The 16,525-nt window shown below is 40.4% G+C and overlaps 2 protein-coding genes across 8 annotated transcripts in view; one reads left to right on the plus strand and one right to left on the minus strand.

The window, feature by feature from the left end:
* Window positions 1-429: 429 nt before the first annotated feature.
* RAG2 (recombination activating 2) lies at window positions 430-6,803 on the minus strand. Of its 2 annotated transcripts, none has more exons than XM_014851016.3 (2): window positions 3,857-3,915; window positions 430-2,599 (listed from the first exon to the last, which is right to left on the minus strand). In XM_014851016.3, the coding sequence occupies exon 2, from the start codon at window positions 2,568-2,570 to the stop codon at window positions 987-989; it is 1,584 nt and encodes a 527-aa protein (XP_014706502.1). In that variant the 5' UTR covers window positions 2,571-2,599; window positions 3,857-3,915; the 3' UTR covers window positions 430-986. The 2 variants fall into 2 exon arrangements, with proteins under 2 accessions (XP_014706502.1, XP_070343640.1); XM_070487539.1 differs by lacking the exon at window positions 3,857-3,915 and adding an exon at window positions 6,674-6,803 and having other exon boundaries at window positions 838-2,599.
* IFTAP (intraflagellar transport associated protein) overlaps window positions 2,911-16,525 on the plus strand; it is a 64,075-nt gene continuing 50,460 nt past the window's right edge. The window contains exons 1-2 of one of the 6 annotated variants that reach the window (XM_014851019.3): window positions 2,921-3,055; window positions 8,647-8,760. Coding sequence is in view for 1 of the 6 variants with exons in the window: in XM_014851021.3 (XP_014706507.1) it covers window positions 3,022-3,055 (34 nt within the window). In the remaining 5 variants the exon portion in view is untranslated. Of the gene's footprint in view, window positions 3,056-3,151; window positions 3,331-8,646; window positions 8,761-16,525 lie in introns of those variants that run through there. The other 5 variants (XM_070487540.1, XM_070487541.1, XM_014851021.3 and 2 more) reach the window with 5 other exon arrangements.

Consider the following 16,525-nt stretch of genomic DNA (forward strand, 5'->3'; position numbering starts at 1 on the left):
AGACTGATGAATAAGATGCTGTGGCTTAACTCTTAGGATAAGGTGAAATGCCTTTAGAGAAACGTACTCTAGGAGGGAGGATATTTGTTTCTAAGGTCATCTAATTATCAGTTGATGTCTCAAAGCCTCAAAATTCACAGTCCTTTTAACTTTCATTCTAGCACATATCTAAGTGAACCTGAGGGAGTGTACCCTGAGAAAGGACCACCAAATCAATCTCATGGGAAGAATAGTATTGTTTATTTCCCTGAATAATACAAGTTTAAAGAATTTCCTAAAGTTAACAGGTAGAAGATTTTAAATGGAGAAAAATAGATTTGTGTATGTGCACCATATGATGGGGGGATCCTCTGAAGAAAGTGCATGCAGACAACTTGATCAAATGTAACAAACTTGATGTAAATTTCTTTTCTCTTCTTTCCTGTCAATGGAGACTATCTATCTATCTACCATCTATCTAGGTCCTTACATAAGCTATAAAGAACTTTGTCTGCTCACGGGCATAGTCAAGGGGCCAGCTTAGAGGTACATAAAGAGCACTAGTGTGGGATACAGGTGATCTCAGTTTTAATTTTTGGCCAAACACCAAATTATTATATTGCACAAAATAATTCATTTAATTCTTTTAGGTGTTTGTTTCTTTACTGGTCTAATTTTGTCTTAACTTCTCTATAGCTTATTTGTTATCAAAATCATCTCAGGGATATAAGCATACCTTGATTATTATTACTGTGTCCGTATTTAAGATTCCTTGAATGAACAAATTCAAACCAGAAATTCTCATTTAGATACATTTGAGTAAAACATTTTCAGGTATTTAGCATAAGACTGTAAGTACGTTTTGCTGGCGTTTAATTCATCTAACTAAAAGAAAATGTAGATATTTCCAACAAATAAAAATGAGAATATAATTTTTATTATTGTCATGATTCTTTAAAATAGATTTAAAAATTCGATGCACTTGAATTGGAAGGGTCTTTGTGAAGCTAATCAAACAACCTTCTAAGAAAGGATTTCTTGGCAGGAGTCAAAATTTTCCCAGAACCTTTTTTGTGGAGCGATTTCAGTGGAGGCTTTTTTAAGGGTAGGACTCTTTTCGGGGTTTGCAGTGCCCTTGCTATCTCCACATGCTCCTTGCAGTAATACTTGTTGCTTCCTTCTGACAGATGGATGAGCGTGCGTTCTGCCAGATCCATGCACTGGGCATGGACCCAGTGCCCATCTCCATGAGAGCAGTAGATCATGGCAGGTTTGTTGAGCTCAGTTGAATAAAATGGTACCCAAGTGTTGATATCCACATCACAAGTAGGGCAGCATGTAATCCAGTAGCCCGTCTCAGACTCATCTTCCTCATCATCTTCATTATAAGTGTCAAATTCATCATCACCATCAAAACTATTTGCTTCTGCACTGAAACAAAATTCTTCTGAGTCTTCAAAGGGAGTGGAGTCCCCTGGGTCTTCTGTTGATGTCTGACTGTTTGTTAATGTTTTCTGGTCTTCGTTCAAATCGTCTTCAGCACATTTCAATATATAGAAATAGAATGCTTCTGAAAGAGCCTGCTTATTGTCTCCTGGTATGCCAAGGAAAATGGCTCCATTTCCCATGTTACTTCCAAACCATATCTTGCTGTGCTTAATATCTGGGGTCCAATCTGGGGTCTCCATCTCACGAATTTCTATCTTGTTGTCCTCAAAAGAGACAATGTTGCAGACCATTCTTTTTTGATTTTCAAACTGATAGCCACCAACAATAACATATTCATCCTTGTTTGTTTGAGTCAGAATTGCACTGGAGACAGAGATTCCTCCTGGCAAGACGGTGCAGTTCACTGCTGGACTACCCAGGGGGAGATCAACCCTTATTCTGTATAGGTTGGCAGGGCGGATGTTATTGGCAAGTGAATGTCCTCCTAAAATATAAATGGTATCATTTCTGGCAATGGAGACGTGAAAAGATAGCCCATCCTGAAGTTCTGGAAGAATGTATGATGTAGAGCACCCAAATTCAAAATCCACCAAGAAAACATGGGGCAGGCAGTCAGCTACGCTATTCCATTTTTCTGTGGTTCTTTGGGTGGAAGGGATGTAGGACCGTCCTCCAAAGAGAACACCTATACTTTTCCCTCGACTATACACCACATCAATGGAATGACCATATCTGGCTTCAGGAACATCTCCTACCAAGTCTTTCTCCGTGCAGCGAAAAGTAACTTTTTTGCTGTTCTTGCAAACAACAGACATGACATAAATCTTATCCGAAAGCTCATTGTTTGGTGTTTTCCCTCCGTGGATGATGTATTGATGCTTTTCAGACTCTGAGCTGCCTTTGAAGGCGCAAGTGGCTGGGTAGCGGAGAGGAGGAAGGTAGCAGGAATCCTTAGAGAAAGCTGTGGGCTTCAGTTTGAGGTTGTTATGCTTTATATCAAAATGGAAAACTCCAGTGGGGCAGGACCTCTTGGGCCAGCCTTTTTGGCCGAAGAAGAAAACCTGCCCATCAAAAGTCATCAGTGAGAAGCCTGGTTGAATTAAGGCTAGGTTATTACCGACTGTTACCATGTGTAGCGACATATTTTCTGATGGTGGGTAGATTTTTTTATCTAAAAGAATTACACAAAAAAATTGAGTTACTATATCTCTTCATATAAATCATTGTGTTTAGATACTCTCGTTGTTTTACATACTCTCATACGTAAAAAGCATGTTTGAAAAAAAGTTCTCCCACAAGCTTGTAGTGGGACCGAATTAGCAAAATCCAGGCAGTTAGGTAAGCACAGAACCTTCCCGCCTAGCACAATCCAAGCATCTGGGGCACGTTTTAGCCATGGACGCGCCTCTCTTAGATTTCTGGGAATTGTAGTCCCTTTTGCTTAAAGATTCACCACTTGTCAGCAGAAAAAACTACATTTCCCAGGAATCCCGTTCCCTCCGGGTTGTGTGGCCACGACAGTTTGTTGCTCCAGGAGCGGAAACTCCTAGGATGTCTCTCTGAATAAAGGCGCCAGAAGTGCGAAATGACTACATGGCAGCCAAGGCAGAAAACTGGGGAATGGGAGGTGAGAGTGGCGGACCCAGACCCCACATCCGGGTTACGGGGAGACTGCAGCACGAGGGGGGCGGCAGGCAGCCGTGTGCGCGGGTGTTGCCGCTGCCTCTCGGGGGCGTCTTCTGCAGGTGACCGTACGGGAAGCACGCTGCTTCTGGCCGGGTCAGGTTGCCTGGAAACGGCAGCCCGGGGGGACGCCGGGCCGAAGCGTCGTGGCAGACTCCTGCCTGGAGGCTCCGGGGCTCGTCTCGGAACTGCAGCCCTGAGCATCCTCAAGTGGCTGGGGTAGAGCGTTGGGGGGAGGGGGGAGGGGGGAGGGGGGAGGGGGGAGCTGATGTTAGAGAAGCTGTGACTGTTTTGCAGAACCAACAGATCAGTGTCTGAATGTCTGGAGTGCAGGGGGGAGATGACCTGATCGTGATTTTCCCCACTCCTAGATGTAGTGATGGAAATACGGAAATCAGACTTTAGCGAGGGCCGCCTTACACGCTCGCTGTTTTCTCAACTGCTCTTGCTCCTGTTTGTAGGGGCCTTTTAGGGAAGCAGAGAAGGTTCCGAAACGCCTCTCTCTCCCGCTCCCTCCCTCCCTCCCTCTTTTTGGATAGGAAAACAGAGTTAGTGGCTGTTAGGTCAGATCTCCCTTTCCAGCCCAAGTTTTGAAGTAATTCTTTAGTCATTCTGTAGTTAGCAGGCACTAAGTAAGGAAGTGCCAGAATTATGCACAGTTTAATATTTGTACTATAATGTTTTTTAAAAAAAGTATTTACTAGATGAAGTAAGTTCGATAGAGTCTTATTTTGTTATTACCTACCTTGGAGAGATGTCAGGAGCTTTCATGTGAAATACACTCCATGTTAGAGTGAAGGCCTGGGCGCCGGAGGTTAAAGGAAACAAAATAGCACAGATTCCTTGTTTTTTAACAGTAAATTGTTAATATGTTTCAAAACCAATATAAAATAGTGGCTAAGGGTATGGACTCTGAAGGCTGACTGGCGGGATTCAAATCCTCAAATCCTTGCTCTGTCGCTTACTAACTACATGAACTTGGGCAAGTACCTTAACCTCTCTGTGCCTCAGTTTCCTCGTCTGTAAAATGAGATAATTTTGCCTGCCTAACAGGTTGATGTAAGTTATGATAGTAATTAATACATATAAAGTACTTAGAACAGGGCTTTGCATGTAATTATGATGATTATGTCTGAACTTATCAAAAGTAAGGTTGTTAGTGCACAATTGCCTGCCAGTCATGGAAGATGACGTTTATAATGTTGGAGATGATTAGAAAGGCTTTAAACTCTGGGAATCTGGTCAGTGGATGTCCATTGATAATTTTTTTAGACTAATGAGAGTTGGATGAGCATATACAACTGAGGTGCTGGTGGTGAGTTCAATTTAAATAGCAGGAAGTAATTCTTCCTGTTACCCTTTCTCTAACTCTTCATTAAATATGCAGACTCTGAAGTTGGATTGTCTGGGTCCAAATTTGGCTTCTAAAACTTAGTTGCTGTGTAACCGTCTTGGGCAAGTTATTTTTCTCTGTTCTTTCTTTTCTGAAAAATGGGGTAATATTAGTACCTATTCACTGGGTTGTTTTGAAGAATAAATGAGATAACATGTAAAAACATAGCAGTGCTTGGCACATAATAACATTCAATACATATTAGTTGACATTAATTTATTTTTATTCCCCCTGCAAAGGTTCCTCGGACCATTCAGAATCTATAGTCAGTCTAATGAGATGTTGGTGGGCGTCTTGCCTTGAAGCACTTCTGTAGATCAGATGTAATTAATTGCTCAATATTCTCTTCTGCTTATTATTTTGTTTATTTGGGAGATTTCTCAAAGTGTGACATTTTAATAATCATCTTCTGGGTTAGTAAGCCAAGCGAGGACATGGTGAATGAGAAGGATTCTTACTAAGGTAAGCGAGCCTCTCTCTTCCTCAGGCCATGGTAGTTGGTAGGGTCAGCAGCTTGCCCTGCCTGTGAAATAACCTGGGCGATTGTTTCCTTTATTCATGGCCTGTCCAAGTATACAGAAGAGAAGGCATCTGTGCAACTGAGGAAGTGCCCTTCAGAGGCACTAAAAGGACATAATGTTGACCTCAGTTCTCTTAATGGAAACCGTAAGTGATTGCGCTCCACATGATGTGGGATGATTGTCAGCGTTGCCCACGTTTGGGTGGAGGCAGTGCTGAAACCAACACCTGCTTGTTTTAAATGCCTTTGAAGACTATTAGGATATAAAGCAAGCTGTACAGGGGTAATGGATTCCAGATCCCAGGGGGTAACCACACGCCACAAACACCTGCTTTTAAACAGCAAGCTTTAAAAAAAAATGTTTTCATTGTAGCCCTCTGTCTTCATTTTAGTGTTGTGATAGGGATTTCGCCTTCTGCTAAGTGAAAATACAATTATCGTAGATTAAACCGAAACCTTTCCTTTGACAAGACATAAAGAATTCTACCCATTTTGTAGCTTAGTTTGGGTCCCTAAGGATTTCTGACCTGTTCTCCCTTCGATGCCCTGATGTTGGCTTATTTCATAATATTAGGGTCCTAAGAAGAGCGATAAAGTTTATTACTGGTAAGATGAATTACCTCCTCGCGTAACTCATAGTTCATAGCATTTGTGTATTTAATTTTTAGATTACCCATTTTAAACCATGGCCGGATGACTTATATATTTAAAGAGTAAATAGCAACATTGAAAATGTTTTCACATTATTTTGCCTTATTTATTTAGCTTTTTCAATTTTGCTTTACTGACAAATATGTTTTCACTGGAGTAGACTCATATGTTTTCCATGGTTTTAATATTAGTCATAGCCTGGTTTTTAAAAGATTTTTGAAAGGTTATACTAGAACTAAAATAATCCACTGAAGTGATTTTCTTTAAATAGGCTAGATAAAAATAGGCAGATTTTGAAAAAGAAGACACTATTCTTCAACTGAAGGAAGTTTCAAAGCCAGTACATTAAAGGTGCTTTTTAAAAGACAGAAAGATAGGACCAATAAATTGATGCAGTTTTCCCAACCCCACGCTAACGTTCCTCAGCAAGGAGGTTTTCATTTATTCACAGTGAAGCGAGGGCATCGTTGAGCATCGAAAGAGGACTAATGGTATGAGGTCTGGGTTTGTAGTTTCCCGTGTCTGAACTGACGTTTTTCCTTCCAAACAAAGGACTGGACTCTGAAGGCTTAAATCTTGCTGATCGTGTTGCCCATGTTTTCCTGATTGCTCCAGAATTTCAGGGAACCTCATGTCTCTACAGCCATTGAGTGCATGAGTTAACACTGCCTTGCACGGATCATCAGATTTGAGGCATCTGTTACTTGGTTTTTGCTGGCGGTAAAACTAGGGTTAGGTTTCCTTCTGACGCTTAGGCCAGAGAAGCGTTTAGGCTCTGAGATTAATCCATAGGCACTGGTGCCACAGGGACTAAATCCTTGCAGGAGCCTGAGACCAGGAAGCCCCACTGCTTCCAAATTCTCATCATCCCTTCCCGGCTTGACCCCCAGTCCACCTGGAACTAACACGCTGCCTTAGGGTGCCATTGTCCTTCCCTTAAAGCCACACCCCTGGGCTCCTGTCCTGCAGCGTTGGTAGGAATGAAGGTATTGACCTACCTGACGGCCAGAGGGACTGCTCGCCCTCTCTGAGTCTCTGCCGCTAAACCAGGTGTTAACTGTCAGCGCTGAGGGAAGATTCACTGCCTGCCCCCTCGGACCGGACCCTGCGAGCAGAAGGCTGCCGGTGGAGCGCGTATGTGCCTACAGAGGTTCCGGTGAACGCTGCTCTAACGGGAGTAACTGACTGTGACCTTTTTTTTTCTGTAGATGGTTGAGGGAGATATCTGCCAGGGTGTACCCTCAAGATTTAACTATTTCCTTACTGGGGAACAATGGAAATACAATCCACTATTTGTCTGTAAAGACAAAAAAAATCTGGTTGAAACCTGGTTTATATTTTTATTAAAAACATTTTAGAAGAACAGGAGAAAGTGATTATAATTACTGTAATTTTAATAAATACTATTCTGAATCACACGGGGAATTATTTTTTCTAAAGCAGAGACTACTAATACTGATGTCAGTTATTTTGACTTTGAATTGCTCTTTAACAGTCCCGTTTTCTTTAATGCGAGGCTCAGAAGGAGTTCTAGTTATTGGGGGCCTATTATCAACTTTGTATCCGGGAGCTGCTGTGTAATATTGTGCAGTGGCCTGATTAAGAAAATGGGCTTTGGGGTCAAGCCAACCTGGTTTTCTCTACCAGCTCGGCCATTTTCTGGGGAGAGTCATCTTAATCTTTAAGCATCTGTTTCCTCATCTCTGAAATAGGGATCAAAGAAATATTTACCTCAAAAATATTGTTGCAAAAAGATTAAATGAGGGGCCCGGCCTGGTGGCATAGTGGTTAAGTTCACACGCTCTGCTTCGGTGGCCTGGGGTTTGCCAGTTCAGATCCTGGACATAGACTACACACGCTCATCAAGCTGTGCTCTGGCGGCGTCCCACATAGAACTAGAAGGATTTAGAACTAGGATGTACAACAATGTACTGGGGCTTTGGGGAGAAAAAAAAAGGATTAAATGAGATAATGTCTTAAAGTGCTCAGCCAAGGAAGATATTCCACAGTGGTCAATAACAAAATCTATGTTGGTAGCCTCCCCCACTCCCACCCCAAAGTTTCACAGTCGAAGGAAAAATAAACAAAAGATCCATTAATTTTTCTCTTTTTTTTTTTGAGGAAGATTAGCCCTGAGCTAACTACTGCCAGTCCTCCTCTTTTTGCTGAGGAAGCCTGTCCCTGAGCTAACATCCATGCCCATCTTCCTCTACTTTATACGTGGGACACCTACCACTACATGGCGTGCCAAGCGGTGCCATGTCTGCACCCAGGATCTGAACCAGCGAACTCCTGGCCGCCTAGAAGCGGAACGTGGGAACTTAACCGCTGCACCCCTGGGCCAGCCCCAAGATCCATTAATTTTTTATTCTTTTTTTTTAATTTAATTTTTTAATAGACTTTATTTTTTAGAGCAGTTTTAGGTCCACTACAAAATAAGGTACAGAGATTTCTCATTTATACCTCCTGCCCCACTCATGCATAGACCCCCTTCCCGCATTATCAGCATTCCCCATCAGAGGTACATTTGTTACCATTGGTGAAGGTACTCTGACACATCATTGTTACATAAAGTCCGTAGTTTACATTAGGGTTCCCTCTTGGTTTTATATATTCTATGGGTTTAGACTGATGTATAATGACATATATCATACAGAGTAGTTTCACTGCCCTAAAAATATTCTGTGCTCCGCCTTATTCACTCCCCCTCCCCCGCAACCCCTGGCAAGCACTGATCTTTTTACCGTCTCCATAGTTTTGCCTTTTCTAGAATGTCATATAGTTGGAATCATGTACTGTGTAGCCTTTTCAGATTGGCTTCTTTCACGTAGTCACGTGCATTTTAGTTTCTTCCGTGTATTTTCGTGGCTTGGTAGCTCATTTCTCTTTAGCACTGAATATATTACCTCGTCTGGATGTACGCAGTTTATTTATCCATTCTCATGTTGAAGGGCATCTTGTTTGCTTCCAGGTTTTGACACTTATGGACAAAGCTTCTGAAAACATCCGTGTGCAGGTTTTTGTATGGATAGAAGTTTTCACTTCCTTTGTGTAAATACCAAGAACGTGATTAATGGATCGTATGGTAAGAGTATGTTTAGTTTTGTAAGAAACTACCAGAGTTGCTGTGTGATTTTGCATTCCCATCAGCAATGAATGAGAGTTCCTTTTGCTGCACAACCTTGCCAGCATGTGGTGTTGTCCGTGTTCTAGATTTTGGCCATTCTAATAGCTGTGTAGTGGTATCTCGTTGTTTTAGTTTGCATTTCCCTTATGACATACCATGTGGAACATCTTTTCATGTCCTTATTTGGCGTCTGTATATCTTCTTTGGTGAGGTGTCTGTTAAGGTCTTTGGCCCATTTTTTAATTGAGTCGTTTTCTTATTGTTGAATTTTAAAAGTTCTTTGTATATTTTGGATAATAGTCCTTTATCAGATGTATCTTTTACAAATATTTTCTCCCAGCCTGTGGCTTGTCTTTTCATTCTCTTGTCAGTGTCTTTCACAGAGCAAAAGTCTAGCTTATCAATTATTTCTTTTTTTTTAAGTAATTTTATTGGGATTATAGTGGTTTATAACATTGTGTAATTTCAGGTGTACATTATTGTTTATCAGTTGCTGAATACACTTCATCATGTTCACCCCCGTAGTCCAATTTTTATCTGTCACCATACATATGTGCTGCTTTATCCCTTTTGCCCACTCCCCACCCCCCTTCCCCTCTGGTAACCACTAATCTGTTATCTTTATCCATGTATTTGTTGTCTTCCACGTATGAGTGAAATCATGCAGTGTTTTCTTTCATGGGTTGCACTTTAGTGTTGTCATTGCCATAGCCAGTGTCACCTAGGTGTCCTTCTGTGTTCTGGGAGCTTTATAGTTTTGCGTTTTATGTTTAGGTCTGTGATCTATTTTGAGTTAATTCTTGTGAAGGGTGTAAGATCTGTGTCTAGATTCATTTTTTTGCATGTGGTGTCCAGTTGTTCCAGCCCCTTGTTGAAAGGACTGTCTATGCTCCATTGTATTGCCTTTGCTCCTTTGTCAAAGATCAGTTAACTGTATTTATGTGGATCTGTTTCTGGGCTCTCTATTCTTTTCCGTTGATCTATTTGTATATTCCACCAATACCACACTCTCTTGATTACTATAGCTGACTTAATTTTAAAACAATTTATTAATAAAAATATATACCACCCAGTAAGCCATAGAATTTTTCATTTCTTTGTGCTCTATTCTAATTTTTATCCAAATAGATACACATTTTTACCTAGTTATAAGGAGAATGCATTTAAATTTTATCTTTTAAATATAACATTACTTCATAGATGCTATGAAATGTCTATTTTATTTCCACTTTATGCTTTTTTAGTAAGTTGCCTAAAATTCCATTAAGTAAATCTAACAATTTATCTGACCATCTGCTGTTGTTGGTTATTTAGTCAGCTTCCACGTGGCTTAGATGACAGAATGCAGTGGTCAGAGGTAGATGGATCTGGGTCTGAGTCTCAGTTCGGCTGCTTACTAGCTGAACGACCTTTTTGAGCTTCGGTTTCCTCACCTCTAAACGTGGACAGTACCCGCCTTATTGTGAGGACTAATGGATGCAAGATATCTGGCATAAAGAATGTACTCAACAAATCTTGTCTGATGATGATGATGCTATAAATATATTTGGGTGACTATTTTCATTTTTTTGAAAAATATTTGGATATATTTTCATGGCTGACTTTTTCTTTTTTAAAAAAACTGATTAGTAGCTCCGTTGCTTGGTTGATTCTGACCATTTGAAATGTTGGTCCTTCCTTTAAAAAGCATCATCGTCTCTTCTAGTTACTTCCATGATGACTTTCTCTTTGGGTGTTTTTTTGGGTGAAGAAAATTTTGGGTGATTTTCTTACTTTTCGTGTTATATAGTAATGATTATGGTACTTGAAATTCCAGCAACAAAGACACCTCTCATAAAGGTGGAGTATTGGGTATCTCCACAGTAAATACAAAAGAAGAAACACAACATAGAAACCATGGATATATTGAGGCAAGTCTTTTATCCTTTGCATTTTTTTTCCTGCTTTTTTTCTCCCCCAATCCCCCCAGTACATAGTTGTATATTTTAGTTGTGGGTCCTTCTAGTTTTGGCATGTGGGATGCTGCCTCAGCATGGCTTGATGAGCGGTGCCATGTGTGCGCCCAGGATGTGAACTGGTGAAACCCAGGGCCCCGAAGTGGAGCACCGAATTTAACCACTCTGCCATGGGGCTGCCCCTGTATTTTTTTTTTTTTAAAGATTGGCACCTGAGCTGACATCTGTTGCCAATCTTTTTTCTTCTTCGCCCCAAAGCCCCCCAGTACACAGCTGTGTATCCTAGTTGTGAGTGCCTCTGCTTGTGCTGTGTGGTCGCTGCCTCAGCATGGCCTGATGAGCCGTGCCATGTCTGCGCCCAGGATCCGAACCAGAGAAACCCTGGGCTGCCACAGTGGAGTGCGTGAACATAACCACTTGGCCACGGGGCCCGCCCCTCCTTTGCATTTTACTAACACCAAAAAAGAGGCAGTTTGGAGCATAACGGTTAGTTGCTGAGTGGGTTAGTTGTCTCTTGAAGAAACTGGAAATCAGTAACACATTTGGAAATGGATTTGAAAACCCTGAGCTCTTGCCGCACCACCAGGAGAGTGTTTGACTTGCGGTATCTCAGTTAGCATCCCTGATCTACCAGAGTCCTTGGCACAGAAACAAAATCTGAAATAGTAAACAACATTTATGGAGCGTCCAGTATGTACAGAGTCATGCGGAGAATTAGAAAAAGGATGACAGACAGGTCTTGCCCTTAAGGAGCATATGTCCTGGTGGGATGAAGCGATGTTTGATTGCGGATGACCACATTCTTCCCATGCTCACCCTTAAAAGGTCACCGAGAAATCACAATTATAGGTTACTCAGCCCATTCTTAAACCTTGAGGTAGAATCAAATTCAAGCTCCTACTGAAATATATTGATTTCTCCTGCCTTAAATGCGAGAGCAGTGGACAAAATACAAGTCAGCGTAACTGCAGAATAAAATAATTTTTATTCCACAAGGAAGATAAATGACTTGGTAAGGGGGTATACTGATATAGTAATTGAATGAAAAGGAAGCGTAATTGGAGGAAAATAGAATGTCAGAGATGGGAGAAACTCCAGTCCAGTCTCTTTATATTTACATTCAAACTACTTAAGGCCAGAAAAGTTGAAACAACTTGACAAGAGTACTGCAGCTGCAGGGGTGTGTGTATGTGGTGAGTTGGTGGGGGCAGGGGTGAAACACTCTTCTGTGAACTCCTGACAGTGTTTTCAAGAAGTGCAGTGTACTTCTCACGCTTTTCCATTCCCATTTTATAAAGGGAGAAGCAACTTAAATTACATTGAAATAAGGTCACTGGGAACTTCCCATAGCATTTGGATAGGCATAGGCAATTTTTCCTTTTTTAATAAGTGGCTGATTTTTAAGGAAACAATATAAATAGTATAGGAAAGGGAGATGTTTGGCTTGTTGAATGAATCCCACAGTAGGAGCCACAACTGAAAGTGGCAAAGAGGAGAAAAGAGGAGAAAAGAGGAAGAAAAAGGAAATAGATAGAAGGAAGCAATCTACGGTTAGTATGATGGATTGTCACGATAAGAACGTGACAAGTGACTTGTCATTTTTTATTTAAAGCAATTAATTAAATATGGCCACTTGACCAGAAAGACTGGTATTTTCCCAAGTTTCCACATTCTCTCATTTAAGGTGGACTCTGCTGTAAAATAAAATGGAGAAAAATTTCGGAGGTGTTTTACAGTGTTACGCTAGAAAAAAATTCACTTAATTTTATTTTTAGAGAGGAGGGAATTTGTATTTCTTAATTTCTACCTTTGAGTGTAAAAACCATGTGGAAAAAGAAATTTTTTATGTGTGCGTATTTGTGTACGGATACATCGAGGGAAAATGGCAATGAAACGCTGAGAGACTGGAAGGTAGGGAAGCGCTGGACTACCTCCCGACACCCGTTTATTATTCTGCAGTCATGGGAATTTAGAATAAAACATAGCTAAGAAATATACCTTTAAAATCTTGTTTTCTTTTCAGAGAATGTCAGAGGAAAAGGTCGATTTTATTTGCAAGATCTGGCATTTTGAAACACTTAGAAACGCATTCCTGCGAGCAGAGGCGACTTAGTTCAGTTGGTCTACACCTCCTAACTATGTGCAGGGTTCGCTTTCTGGTTTTGTCAGAGTGCTGTGCACAGTGCAGGTGGCTGACGGCTCAGGAGGCTGGAGAGAAAGGATGACCTCAATATGGAGTGGATGCCTTTGGGTTACAGCTGTTGTACAACACAGATAAAAAAAATAAGCATTAATGGGACGTTGCATCCCATGTGAAGGTGGGATTACAGCTGTGCTAGTAAGTCTTTTATATTGAAATATTATTGCATGATTATAGAGCTGTAAAGTTGACTCGGAAACTCTACTGCCTTGTGGAGTCACAGCTTTATAGGGGCCTTGAAACGTTCTCGGCGACCCTCAGTCGTGGTCCACGGCTCACTGACAGAGCTGACACCATTTCTGAGGGTAGGAGGTCAGTTCTGAATATGGTTGAAATATGTGTATTGGACATAAATAAATAAATGTACTTGATAAATGTACTAGTCTAAGGTCAGTTAATGTGCTTGTAGGAGTTTTGTTAGCGGGTGAAGTTAGGATATTTACCTGTAATTATCCATGATCTTAACTTTTCAAAAAAGCAAGTAAGGAAACAAAAATGGTAGTAAAATGATAATTTTCCTGATTTAAAAAACAATGGTTTTTCTGAAATTTGCCTTATGGGTATCTCCTTCAGATTCTATGTCCACAGGTAATCTGCTTTTTTTTATTTTTTTATTTTTTTTTTATTAATGTTATGATAGATTACAACCTTGTGAGATTTCAGTTGTACATTTTTGTTAGTCATGTTGTGGGTACACCACTTCCCCCTCCGTACCCTCCCCCCACCCCCCCTTTTCCCTGGTAACCACCGATCAGATCTCCTTCTCAATATACTAATTTCCACCTATGAGTGGAGTCATATAGAGTTCGTCTTTCTCTGACTGACTTATTTCGCTTAACATAATACTCTCGAGGTCCATCCACGTTGTTGTGAGTGGGCCAATTTCGTCTTTTTTTATGGCTGAGTAGTATTCCATTGTGTATATATACCACATCTTCTTTATCCAATCATCAGTTTCTGGGCGTGTAGGCTGGTTCCACGTCTTGGCTATTGTAAATAATGCTGCGATGAACATAGGGGTGCAACGGACTCTTGAGATATCTGATATCAGGTTCTTAGGATAGATACCCAGTAATGGGATGGCTGGGTCATAGGGTATTTCTATTTTTAACTTTTTGAGAAATCTCCATACTGTTTTCCATAGTGGCTGTACCAGTTTGCATTCCCTCCGACAGTGTATGAGGGTTCCTCTTTCTCCACAACCTCTCCAACATTTGTCGTTCTTGGTTTTGGATGTTTTTGCCAATCTAACGGGGGTAAGGTGATATCTTAGTGTAGTTTTGATTTGCATTTCCCTGATGGTAATCTGCTTTTTTTAAAAAAAGATAATGTGAGTGGGGAGAGGACGTTGGAATGCTTAACTGTTTGCATTTTTCTTTGTTTACTGGAATGAATAACTGTAATTGAAAACAGTCTGCTAATCAGCTACCTGCCTCAGTGAGTCAATGCAGACATTTCTGGATTGACTTAAACAGCTTGGAGGTAGGGTATATTTTGGGGAAATAAAATTGATTTTATACCATTCCCTGAAGAACAGCAAGGCTTAATGAATGACAGCTTCAGGAAACCTCCTTACAGCAGCTTGATGGGTGAGCAGGAGAGGGAAGCACATTTCTCAAGAGGAAAGTCTCTGCTTAAACATGTGATTTTATACATTAGTGTTATTCCCACTGATTCACAGGATAGACTCACATGAGGTTGCAGAGAAATGTACAGGGAGATTCCATGCAAACTTGGTCCAGCCTTCCACAGTGTTAACATCTTATGTGACTGCTGTATAATATAAAAACCAGGAAAGGGATCTTGGTACCATCCACAGAACATAGTCAGGTTTCACAGTTGTACCTACACTCATTGGTATGTGATATGTGTGTGTGTGTGTGTGTGTGTGTGTGTAGCTCAACTATATCACATGTGTAGCCTTGTATGACCACCACCACAATCAAGATACTCAGCTCTACCACCACTACAGGACTCATGTTACCCCTTTATATCCACACCCATCCATTCTGCCCTTCCGTAACCCCAGGCACCGTTAACCTGTTCTCATTTCTATAATTACCTTATTTCACGAATGTTAAGTAAATGGAATCATGCGGTATATAGTCTTTTGAGATTGGCTTTTTTCACTTAGCATAATTTCTTTGAGGTTCATCCAAGTTATTGCCTGAACCAATAGTTTCTTCCTTTTTATTGCTGAGTAGTATTCCATGGTATGGACGTACCACAGTTTGTTTAACCATTCACCTATAAAAAGACATTTAGGTATTTTCCAGTTTTGCGCTATTACAAATAAAGCTGCTATAAGCATTTGTGTACAAGTTCTTGCATGGAGATAGATCTTTATTTCTCTGGGGTGAATGCCCAATAGTGCAATTGTTTATTCCTTTGGTAACTCAATTTTTAGTTATGAAAGTAACTGCCAAACTATTTTCCAGAGTGGCTGAATCATTTTGTATTGCCACCAGCAACAAATGAGTTATCTAGTTACCCTGCATCCTTGCCAGCATTTGGTATTATCACAATTTTTTCATTTTAGCCATTCTCATAAGTATGTAGTGGTATCTCTTTGTGGTTTTAATTTGCATTTCTCTAATGGCTAATGCTATTGAATATCTTTTCATGTGATTATTTCCTATTTATGTATCTTCTTTGGTGAAATGTCTGTGAATGTCTTTGTCCTTTTTTAATGGGATTTTTCTTTAATGTTGAGTTCTGAGAGTTCTTATAATTCTATATGCCAGTCCTTTGTTGGATAGGTGGTTTAATATTTCCTTCCAGCCTATAATTTTTCTTTTCATTTTCTTAACAGGATGTTTCACAGAGCAAAGTTTTAATTTTGATGAGGTTTAATTTACCGATTTTTCCTCTTATTACTTATGCTGTCTTTAGTCCTATGTCCTAAAGATTGTCTATATTTTTTCCTGCTTTCTTTATAAAATCCACTATTTTGCCTTCAGATGTTTTTATTGTTATTATTCCTGTTACGTTCTTCATTGTTAGATACTTTCACTCAATTCCATATTGCTGTAATTTTAAAATAATCATGAAATGGATCATCAGAGACATTCCTGTTACAAAAATGGAGTCCTGCATAGAATATGTAGATTATAATCCTCTTTAGGGACCAGACTAGATCTGTTTATGTTAAGGCAACCTTTGTGATATCTATGTATATGGTAAGCTTGAACTGAACCCACATTTTTTGTTAGGTACAGTTTTTTGGTATGGATGTCCTCTCTTTCTCTTTTCCTTAAGGTGAGATTTTTGTCAAGGAAACAGTAAAGCTCAGACATGCCTGCTTCTAAGACCTCTGCGTAGATGACATACAACCTCTCTCTTCTAAAGCTCTGTAGTCAACAGGCATCTCAAGCTTTTCCTACTGCCCACCGAATGCTCCCTTTAATATTCACTGCCGAGGGCTGTACCTAGGGGAATTTACATAGAAGTCTAGACGTTTGTATTGTTAACTTTGTTGGTGATAATGGAGAATTCTATGCCTTTTAAGTGTTGGGAAAGGCTTGTTGGGAAAAGGTTATAACTTGAAGTGCGGTGTACTCTTTGATGC

Source organism: Equus asinus, chromosome 17 (genome assembly GCF_041296235.1).
Source record: "Equus asinus isolate D_3611 breed Donkey chromosome 17, EquAss-T2T_v2, whole genome shotgun sequence".
Lineage (NCBI taxonomy): Eukaryota > Metazoa > Chordata > Mammalia > Perissodactyla > Equidae > Equus > Equus asinus.

Bases quoted from the DNA above. Each gene is read 5' to 3' on its own strand.
- RAG2 (XM_014851016.3), bottom strand. From the start codon at position 2,570: ATGTCGCTACACATGGTAACAGTCGGTAATAACCTAGCCTTAATTCAA.